This window comes from Apaloderma vittatum, unplaced genomic scaffold (assembly GCF_000703405.1).
Source record: "Apaloderma vittatum isolate BGI_N311 unplaced genomic scaffold, ASM70340v1 scaffold14590, whole genome shotgun sequence".
Lineage (NCBI taxonomy): Eukaryota > Metazoa > Chordata > Aves > Trogoniformes > Trogonidae > Apaloderma > Apaloderma vittatum.
In genome coordinates, this window is record NW_009694114.1 from 32,938 (window position 1) to 44,063 (window position 11,126).

General features: G+C 47.7%; 1 protein-coding gene across 1 annotated transcript in view; it reads left to right on the forward strand.

The window, feature by feature from the left end:
- Positions 1 to 10,893, forward strand: part of SPHKAP (SPHK1 interactor, AKAP domain containing) — a gene marked incomplete at its 5' end in the record, with an annotated part of 33,536 nt that extends 22,643 nt beyond the window's left edge. The window contains 7 exons of the mRNA XM_009866437.1: positions 6 to 195; positions 396 to 2,953; positions 4,835 to 5,014; positions 6,852 to 6,938; positions 8,714 to 8,766; positions 8,851 to 9,035; positions 10,750 to 10,893. Of these exons, the coding sequence (XP_009864739.1) occupies positions 6 to 195; positions 396 to 2,953; positions 4,835 to 5,014; positions 6,852 to 6,938; positions 8,714 to 8,766; positions 8,851 to 9,035; positions 10,750 to 10,893 (3,397 nt within the window). The remainder of the gene's footprint in view (positions 1 to 5; positions 196 to 395; positions 2,954 to 4,834; positions 5,015 to 6,851; positions 6,939 to 8,713; positions 8,767 to 8,850; positions 9,036 to 10,749) is intronic.
- Positions 10,894 to 11,126: the final 233 nt, after the last annotated feature.

The following is an 11,126-nucleotide window of genomic DNA, read 5'->3' on the forward strand; positions in this document are numbered from 1 at the left end:
GGCATGACCCAGGTCGCGAGCCCGTGGGCCGTCTGTGGCCTGGGGGAAGTGAGGGAAGAGAAGTACCCAGCAGCATCGAGCGGGCTGCTGTCCGCTGCTGAGACCTCCGCGGCCGTTGCCCTCCGTGGCAGCGTGGCCATGGGAAGCAGCGTGGAGAAGCTGAATGACAGCATCGCAGCGGCGCTTCTCAGAGAGGCGTCAACCGTCTTGACAAAACCCGACGCGTACAGGAACGTAGGGCATTTCATAGAATCTATGAACGGGAAAATCAAGCATCGAGCGGGCTGCTGTCCGCTGCTGAGACCTCCGCGGCCGTTGCCCTCCGTGGCAGCGTGGCCATGGGAAGCAGCGTGGAGAAGCTGAATGACAGCATCGCAGCGGCGCTTCTCAGAGAGGCGTCAACCGTCTTGACAAAACCCGACGCGTACAGGAACGTAGGGCATTTCATAGAATCTATGAACGGGAAAATCATTGAAATGGCAGCAAGGCCACGGATTCCACACGCTGACGAAGTAGTCAGGGATGAACTCGCACAAAACTTATCCAATATTATCCTGAGACATTCTATTGAAGAGGTTAGGAAGAAAAGACAGCCACGCCCCTATTCCGAAAATGGCTCAAGTACACAAGACGTTTTCACTGAGACTGCAAACGAGTTGCTTTTTAGTGTAATATATTTCACTTGCAAGAAGATGAATGACATAAGACAAGTGGAGGAGTGTTCTCCTCTCTTTTCCGAGGGCACAGAAGCAGAGAAAGTAACAAGAGGAGAAGGACGGTCAACACAGGCAGCAGCATGTGAGACTTTGCTCAGCCCCCTTGATGGCTCTGCCGTGGAGCCGTTTGGTACATCCTTCAGCACCACCACTAGCAAAGATCTTGGAAATGTCGCAGACGCTCAGAAAAGTAATGGGAAAGGTGCACACAGCAACGAAGGCGCCACTATGAACTCGGAGCCAGCCAGCAGAGCTTCGGGGCACAATGCGCTTGTTGCAAAAACATCTCCCAAGAAAAGATACCTGAAAAGAACCGCGCGGGACTGTTACAAAGCCCCAGGTCAGGGTAACAGCCATCAGAAGAGGAAAGACTGCAGATCGTTTTCAGACAGAGAAAACAGCTTCACACGCAATGAGTGCAGGCACGGTGTTCAGGAACAGCTGCCTTCCAGCGCCACCACGAGCGCAGAAGACCAGGCCAAGCACCAGTGCGATGCTGTGCTGAATAGCGATGTTCAGGTGAGCTTGTCTGTGTTAGGAAACCACGTCTTGCTTCCTTCCCAGCCCGTGCTAGAGGTGAAACATCCAAGGGACAAATATTGTATAACAGATTTTGCAGAAGAACTGGCAGAAACAGTCGTCTCTATGGCAACAGAAATAGCTGCCATTTGTCTTGAAAATTCCAATGGAAAGCAACCCTGGTTCTGCGCGTGGAAGAGAGGTAACGAGTATCTGGTCACCCAGAGTTTATCGTGCAGAGCCATGAAAAGGAAAAAGGAAACCCACACTAATGCTTCAGTGGTTCGGAAGCACCGCGCTCCTAGACTCAGTGAGATCAAGAGGAAAACCGACGAGCACCCTGAGCTGAAGGAGAGGCTGATGAACCGGGTGGTAGATGAGTCCATAAACCTCGAGGATGCACCAGATTCAGTCAATATCTTTGCGAACGAAGTGGCTGCCAAGATCATGAACCTCACCGAACTCTCCATGGTTGACAGCATCTGGCAAGGTCCGAACCACCCCAGGAACAGGCTGCACTGCGAAAGATGGAGCCGAGCCAAGGGCTCGAGCTGCGAGAGCATACCGGAGGAGGACTCGGGTTCCAAAGCCTCCTTCCACACCCTCGGCCTAGTGAACGCCCTCGGTCAGCCCGTGAGCCAGGCGAGCTCTGTCTCAAAGCAGTCTAGCTGTGAGAGCATCACGGATGAGTTTTCAAGGTTTATGGTGAACCAGATGGAGAACGAAGGAAGAGGGTTTGATTTGTTACTGGATTACTACGCAGGAAAAAACGCAAACACCATCTTAACTTCTGCTTTGCAACAGGTGGCCAAGAAAAACGGTCATCTTAACGTGAGGCCGAGTTGCCCGTCCAAACAGTCCAGCACAGAAAGCATAACAGAAGAATTTTATAGGTATATGCTGAGGGAAATAGAAAAGGAAAATAAAGAACACTTGTCCTCCCCTCGGAATTCGAAGGAGTGGTGTGGCAGCTTGCTGCCACCCTCTCTACGATCACCTTTTTGCTTCAGGCAGTCGTCTGTGCCTGACAGCAGGTGGTCCGGCTCGAGGCTGACGGTGAATGTCCCAGTTAAGGCGAATTCATTGGATGGGTTTGCCCACCACCACCGAGACTCCTTAAGCGTACAGCCCGTCAGCACCGGGGCTTCCTCGGGCCTGTGCAAGTCTGACTCGTGCCTGTACCAGAGGTGCAAGACTGACCAGGTAACAGACATGCTGATCCACGAGACGTGGGCGAGCTCCATCGAATCTCTCATGCGCAAGAACAAAATCATCACCAGTGGGGCGGAGGCAGAGCAGTTTCACAGCGACTCCCCGCCGCACGTGGAACAGTATGCAAACAGGCTGGCTGCAAACATTGTCGAAAGTGGCAAAAATTTAATTGTTGTCCAGCAGGATTCCTTTGATTATGGAAGCCGAGAACACGTGCTGGAAAGCAAACACCCCCAAAGCACGACTCAGCTTCAGTCAAAAGCCAAAAAGGATGGAGAAAATTTGGAGGAGAAAAGAGAGATCCTGCAGAGCCCTGGGTGCCTCCCGCTGGGTCAGCTCAGGGAGGTGCCAGTAATTCAGATCGAAACCGATCAGCGCGACGAGCCGGACAAAGGCTCAGAGTCCTTCCCTTCACCTGGCCCTGCTGGAAAGGAGCATCAAGGCAAAGAAAAGCCTCCAGCAGCTTTTGATGGGAAACCCACGGTGGCCAGCCCGCTCCTGAATAGGTAAGTGACCAAACAGCAAGCCAGCACATTGCCTCGGTGCTGGTTTAGATTTCCTTGATAAAGGAAGAAGATAAGGGAAGCACTTTCAGAGAACTAAACAAGTCAAGTTCTGGCTACAGCTCTCTAATGGTGTAAAATCACCCAGTCGTACGGATCACAGTGCCAGGTTCTGGAACAAACTGACTCCGAGTATGACAATGCTGTGGCTCTGAGATTCAGAGCTAATACTGCACGGAGAAGTAAGCTTTCTCTCTACAGATATTTAAGCCTTCCATAGTCAGGACAGGAAAGATGAGCTTTCATGAAGGCAAAGTGTAAGCTCAGTGACACGACTGTCTCACCAAGTCTAGGCTGAAATAAAAATCTAAAAAATACATATCGTGCAGGTATGAAAGCGTCAGCACCAATTGCTTTGATCCACTCCTACAGCGTGAACTTACTTGCTAGGGTAGCTACAGGCACATAGACTCCAGGCAAAATATCAAGCAGACATAGAGCCAATTAGAAAAAAAGGAAAAAAAGCCATGCAGGCCTGGAAAAGAGGTCTTCAGCAAGGAGCAAGAGTTGTTTCTTGTACATAGGCAGCGCAACAGACCCATTCCCATCACAGATCCACAGAAACCCTTCCAGCCATCTGCTCACAAGGAGGGAACTGTCAGTTCGAGGCACAGCAAGTGCAAGATGTAACTGCACAATGAATCCAACAACCCCAAAATGCCAAGTAACAATGCCCACAAAGTCCTCTCACGTTTCAGCCAGAGCATTAGGTGTGGCCTGCCCTGCGTTAAACATCCAAACGACGGCACTGGCAAGCCATGCCCCCTGCTCAGGGCCCTCCATCACCGGGGCTGTGGGCTCTGGAGGCGGGGGGCTCCGGGCACAGCCTGGGGGACCCTCCCTTGCCCCTGCGCAGGAGCCTGCACCACTCCCAGCATTGTCCCCCCGTCCTCAGAGCTCTAATTGCTGTTCTAGCCCTGTAGGGATATAATTAATTCTTTCTTATCATCCAAAAAGAGAGGGGGTTGGATTATTATACGCTTCTCTGCCTGCCTGTCAGAACAGTAAGCCTCACAAAGTCCATTTGGGCTCTGAAAATTTACCATAAATATAGGTTTTATTTTTGTTTGTGTGTGTTTGAAAAAAAAACATGTGCCCTATAAATGTGTGTGCGTGTGTGACCCAAGTGAAGCATGCAGAATTATGAAGCATTTTCCCCTAACCCTGCACTCTCTGAACTCAGCCCGGGCTCCACATTCAGCCTGGTTTCTGACTATCTGCTGCACCCCTTCTAAGAAAAAGAAATACTTTGTCCTTCCCTGACCTAAACATCAAAGATCCCAAGAAGGCTGAGAGTCAGTAGTGATTCAAACCCACAGCACTCCCCTGCATTGGCCTCCAGACCTCTTTTGGATGTACAATGGTAACGGTAGCAAACCCTGGCAAGAAACTTATTGACCCGTCACAAGACAGGGGTCTAGTCCAATGTGTATTCCCAAGAAACGCTGTATGACAGCGCTGGGAATACACGTCGGACTAGAGCCCGTGCACCACGTAGCTCAGCTGCTGAAGTGCAGGGAATGAAGTTAAGCAACAGACCTGTGCTGTGAGCAGTTCTTCTCGGGCACGTAGTCTCATTGTCAGAGTTAAACCTTTCACGCATTTTTCAGTACAAGGCTTAATTGGTTCTGTGTTTGTTTCTAGCAGCGGTATGCAGATGCTTTTTTTAAGAGCCTCTCAGGCCACACATTCAGCTGGATTTCCTGTACAAATTCTAAGCTTGGGCAACCTCTTGCATCTGTACGGTTTTGCAGCTCGGTTGATTTCAGTGAGCAGCAGTTTGCTTGCCCATGTTACAGTCTCAATTCCTTATTGCCCTACCAGCAACAGTCCCCAGAGCAGACCGGAACCTGAAGTCATCGGGGAGACAAAAATGGGTGAGGAGTTTCCAAACCATCTCAGCAGCAGTGAAGAAAGCACCGGCAGCTGGTCCCAGCTGGCCAACGACGAGGACAACCCCGACGACACGAGTAGCTACCTGCAACTGAGCGAGCGATCCCTGAGGTACCTGTGATGTCTGTTCTCAGTACACAGAATGGTCTAGTCAACCAAGGCAATTATTCCACTACTATGCATCAAGAATGAGGGAAAAGAGCTCGATATTTGTTCAGAATACTGTAAAAAATGCCTAATGGCAGAGTTGATTTCTGTTTTTTAAAAAAAGGCAAAAGAATTGGCCACATTCTCCTTCTCAGATAGATCATTTTATTATGGGTGAGCAGCTAGATTCATACAGAGAAAAAGCTTCCTGGCATCTCTCAGATGCCTCTGTCCTACAGCAAAAGGGCCATTGGACAAGCTAATTGCTACAATCTTTCCTTCAATTTTTTTTTGCTACTCTTTGCATAATTCTCGTTTGGCATCTCCTTAGCTGAGATTGATGAGACCGCTATTCCCACCAGGTGCCTGGGCACAGAGAGCAGAGGGAGAGCCCTGATCTGCCTGGGGGAGCAGATCAACAGAGGATCACTAAGTTCCCCTCAGCAGGCATAAATCACAGAGCTCCCCTTGCAATGTGCTGCTTTTTGTTCCTATCTGAGTCAGGACACATGTCTAAAAACCTTATCCAGTCCTTAGAGTTTATATCAAGCGACGTTAGTTTGACTTCTGCCCTTTCATGACTTCAAATTGAGCAAGGTTTTTTTCTTCACACGCCCTTGGATTAGGTTTTAAAATATTGTTGAGTAATTTCATCTTTCTCCTGGGTATTAAGAGGACAAGGAGGGGAGACAGTGTGGTAATGAAGCAGGGAAGAGCAAGAGTCTCCGTCAGAGAGCGCTGCTGGCTGGCTGATAAAACACTGAACGAAACTTGTCTGTCAGCGTGGGTGAGCATTCATCCCACTATTACAGCATCAACCTTTAACAAAGTCCTTGGTCTGAGAGAGCTAATGCATCGTGCCTTTTGGCTCTGCACTGAAACAGAAATTGCAAGTGTGAGCGCATGGTGTGCGACACTGACTCAGAAAAACCTGGCGGGGAACGGAACTGCCTGATCAGTCCTGCCAACGCAAGGAAAAATACTCTCAGTTGCTTTTAGTTGCCACACAGAACTTGTTTGTGCTGATTGTCTCGCAGGCAGCAGATTCACTACCTGTTCACGACACTATTAAAATATCCACAGGAAGATTCGCGGTCAGTTTTATAACAGTGTTAAAAAGTGAACTGGTGATAGTTTTTTCCAAATATTCTCAGATATAATACTTTATTCCCATGAAAAAGCCAAGTAGTACTTCTACGTGTTACTAGTCCCAGTGGCTTTAATTAGCACCTCAGTCTTTCAGAGTAGTCAGAAACATGAGGGGCTGTCACTGTGCCTGTGGGTCCCGCCAGGTCCGCGGCAGTATTTGGAGTGTGATGTAAAACACCAACACCGCTGCTGGTCACAGACAGGTAAGTCGTGCCCTGGGCAGCCCGAGGCCTCGCTGCAAGTCGCCACGGCCAGAGGTCTCTGAATCTCTGCAGGTTTTATCCAGGACATCACTGCACCTCATAGCCCTTCTTTCCAAGGACTCATGCACACCATTTTTTCGTTTGAGGCCAATGTTCATTCCATAAGTCATTCACAAGAAAATAGTCCACTTTTTTTTTTCCCCTCCAGTTTACAGCATCATTGGATACATGCTCCATCTAGAAATATCTGAATAAAAGCCTCATCATTTTGAGCAGATTAGTGCGCTTCATTCTGGGAACCACTTGCTGAGCACAACTGATTTTGTGAAGCTCTGCATAACAGGGAGCAGCCTCCTTACTTTGCTTTGCGCCTAAATAAATTAAAAAAAGATGTATGGAGACATGTTCAGTGCAGCTTGGCACTAATATTTAAACTTTTGCTTTGTCAGCAATGGCAACAGCAGTACAACTAGCAGTCTTGGCATTATGGACCTGGAAATTTATCAGGAGAACGTGCCATCTTCTCCTATGATTAAGTAAGTAGTCACGAAAGTGAGACTTGGTGTTCAGTCTAATTTTAACTGCAAATTGTTCATGCCATCTAAAATGTGCCAAGCCCTGCTTTGCACCTACTGCCGAGCCGGCCGTCAGGTTCAGAAAGAAGCCTGTGCAGGGCGGCAGCACTCGGCAGGGAACAATTACAGCAAAGGCCACCCAGGGGGACCAAGAGGGTCAAGCAAATAAGGATCAATTAAAGTCAAAGGGAAAAAATACGACAGCATTCTGTCCAAGAATAGCAATAACTTGGTCCAAAGTACATCTCGCATGTTTCTACTGAGCACGCAGTTAAATTGTCAAGAGATGTGCAAGTACCTGCCTAAAGACCTGGAGAGGGCTGTGACCGGCCAGCCCGTGTCACGATGCCGCCGGGGCACGAGCGCACAGACCGAGCATCACATGCTGAACATGGCAATTCTGTGAACTGCCCTGCTTTCGAGAGGCTTCTTTTTAAGAAACCTGGGCATTCATATTTCTGTAGCGTTAGGTGCCTTCTCTCTCAGCTGCTGCTCTGGAGAGTAACCTTGTTAAACCGTTCCCACCGTGGCAGCAGGCAGCGAGAGCTCCTTCACGCGCTCCTGCAGGTGACCCCGCTGCTTTACATTTCCGAGAGGTGAAGGGATAAATTTCCAACTCCCCTCCTTAGCTTCCAGGGGCTGTTCTCAGGTGTCAGGCAATAGGCGTGAGACATTTGTACTTCCACTGAGACATTTGTACTTCCACAAGTCGAGGCCAAGGCAGGGACCGCGTCTGCTGCTCCAACAGGAAACTGGAGGAAATCAGGTGGGAAGGAAGCCGTTAGGCACCCGTGGTTCTAAGGACAAACCACACGTTACATGCTGCCGTTCTTTCCTCTCCCATCTGGCAGTAACCACTGTGTGAGCACATATAACCTTGATTCTCCGGAGTCTTGACCGAGATTCTGAAATCCTGGGATCGAGGGTGGTGGAGATTAGCATTCCCCCATGCTAGAAATGAAATCTCACGCTTACAGCATTCCCCTGGTCGAGGGCAGAGTCAGGCACTCTGGGAACGCGTCCAGCGAGCGTTGTCCCTCCAGGAGCGAGGAACGGCCGTGACACGAGGAGGGGGTCTGCAGTGTCCTGCCACACGTGCATGAGCAAGGACGGGGTGTTCAGAAATGGAAGCTGGAGCAGCAACCACGTGCCCAGAACTCGTTTCCAGTAGTTTAAGAAAGGCATTAGATAAGAAGTTCAGATCTCTGGAGATTCTTGCAAGGTGTAACCAGAATTTGTTTATCCAGTCAGTAGTAGATCTAAAGCCAGCAGTAGCTGAAGTCATGGAGAGTTACGGTTGCATTTAACTGTGACAGACACAAGTAGAAAGCAGGACTGGGAAAGGTTCATCCCGGGCGTGCAGCACTGCAGAACTCACACCCTGGAAGTTCAGTATTTCCGCCCAGGTGATGAGGCTTGTCGTGTCTACCATGATGTCATTTGCTTGTCGTTATGTAAACTGCAAAGATACACAAATCCCAATGAGATGTAATACACGGTGCAACCTGTACAAGTACTTCATCCTGTTATGAAACAATGTCATGACTCCCATGGCTTTTCCTGATTTACAGATTAAAGAAATGAAATATATTCGGCATTTTATTATTTCATCCTATGTAACTTTTTTCTTGCAGTTTTCTAGGTCATACATTGAGGGAGAAGTTTATCCATCATGAAGCAATGTTGTAGGCTGTTCCTAAATATCACTAATAAGCTTTATTGTTGTTTGTTTCAAGTGAATTAGTAGAAGAAAAGGTTTTCCTTAAAGAACAGACAGAAAATACGGAGGGTAAGTTGAGCCGTATCAATTAAAGCATGCGATTTGAAATTAGCGCAAGTAATTGCACAGTAACTGTTGGGATTATTTTTCCAGAAAGTACCTCGGCGCTTTCAGTGGGAACAGCTAATTGTCAGAAGGACCTACTCGTGATAAACTTTGATCTGGAGCCAGAGTGCCCTGACGCAGAGCTGCGAGCCACCCTGCAGTGGATCGCCGCTTCCGAACTTGGAATTCCAACCATCTATTTTAAGAAATCTCAGGAAAACAGAATTGAAAAGGTAGTATTAACAAATTTGAAAATATAGTATTCGCAGCATCGGGCATACAATTACTTCACTTTAATCACAGTAGCGGTTAGGATTGCTGAGCTTAAAAGCAGATACAAACCCACACTCGTCACAGCAAAACGGCAATGCCAGTGTTTGCAGAAAGAGGGAGAGGATTAAACGAGTCAGAATTTAAGGTATGTGAAATATTTAGTAGATTGTCTGTGGCAGAAGAAATCGTATCGCCGCAAGACCTTCTCCAAGGCCTCTGTAACGCGGTTCTTCTCTTTGGGGGGGTGTCAGTGAGGTGTGAAGTATCGATATCCAAGGCAGAATTAACAGAGGGTCCTCGATGCGGCTGTGTTTGAAGGGCTGCAGAGGGCTTACGTGGAGTTTAAGCAGGGAGCTCCAGAAAGAAAATCACTTGTGTGTGGATGTCACAAAGTTTTGCTCGAGTGGCAGCAAGAGCCAACTGTGACGCGAGACCCAAGTTGGACTTAAGCTCTCCAAGGTTTGAAATTCCTTAGTCCTTCTGCAGGGTCTGCCTCAATAATGCAGCCCCAATAGTGGAAAGAGCGTTACAAATCAGTATTTTGGTCTTTCGTGGGAAGATCATTTTGAGTAGCAGAGATATTGTTTGATTTTCTTGAGTGCGTGCATTTGGGAATCATAAACATAATTTAAAATGCATTCAGCAGCAACAGTCCAAATTGCATCTAATTAAAGAAGCAGCTGTCAGCTTTACCCATGTGCTTTGGCAAACAGTTAATTCAATTGCAAAAATACACTAGAGAATAATGAAGCACATCCTGCCTGTAACAGTGCTCTTGGAAATCGCGTGCCTATTAAATGTCATTAAAATACATATTAAAAGTTAGGCTTCGGTATGTAAATAGCAAACAGCTACACTAACTAGACACACAATATTTTCTTGTGTGGTTTAAAACTGGAAACACAGAAGGAGAAAGCTAATTAGATATTGATTGTGAAATTCAAAGAAATGAAAAGCTTTGATTTTCATTTATGTGCTTCAGTAAAAAATGGTACCAGATGTATGACACTGTGAAGCTCATTGTTAAGTACAAAGTGGACAAAATTCAGGATTTTTTACAGCTGCTTAAGGACATATTTAACCTCCAGTTTATATGGAGGTTAAAGAAGAATAAAAATCAAATATAGATACTCCCTGTGATCCAGCCACAATTGTGGCAAACGTCTTAATGTGACAGAAGTTTGCGCAGAATTCCCTCTCACCAGCACTATGTGAATATTTAAAATACTATGGGACGTACGTGTGAAAATACAGAAGTTTAAATATACATTAAAGTACAGCCGATGGTAATGAAGAGGGATTTTTTTTCTTTAAGATGGATAGTTGCACTTTCACTATTTTGATAGCGAGCTGTCGATAGCAGAGAAAGTTGTGATCCCTTGCCAGGCTCGCTTTCACTGCTCTAACTTTCACTGCAATGAATGAGAAATAATTGATGAGAACAGGAAATTTAGAAAAAGTCCTGCGATCTGACCAGTCTTTGGTGAGCTGTGGAACCTCAGAAACGCAGTTTTATAAGCAGAGAGGTCCTTTCTGTGGCCGCCTGAGGACTCGTCTCTGCTCCCACAGGCAGCCACACGCAGGCAGACGAGGGTCCAGGAGCATTTCGTGTGCCTTCCTTGAGCAAAACTTTAACCAAATCCTAAGCGCCTCTTGTTTTGGGTTTCTGTTTAGTTTTTAGATGTTGTGCAATTAGTTCAACGGAAGTCCTGGAAAGTGGGGGACATCTTCCACGCCGTGGTGCAGTACTGCAAGCTCATTGAGGAGGACAGAGTGGCGATGCCGAGCCTGTTCGACTGGCTCCTCGAGCTGGGCTAGGGGAGCTCTCCTCTGCAGCGCTTTTGCTTTCTTCCAGTTTAACTAAGCAGTGGTTTGTGTAACGCTCTGATCTCCGAACATCACTGAATAAAAGCGAGCAAAGAAATACAAACTCTACAGAAACAGCACCCCTGCACATGGAGCGAAGCGACGCTGCGGCGCGTTTTTCCTCCCGCGTCGGGAGGGACTCCCGAGTGTTGTGCTGTAGGATGGGCTGTACCGGGAGGGGATGG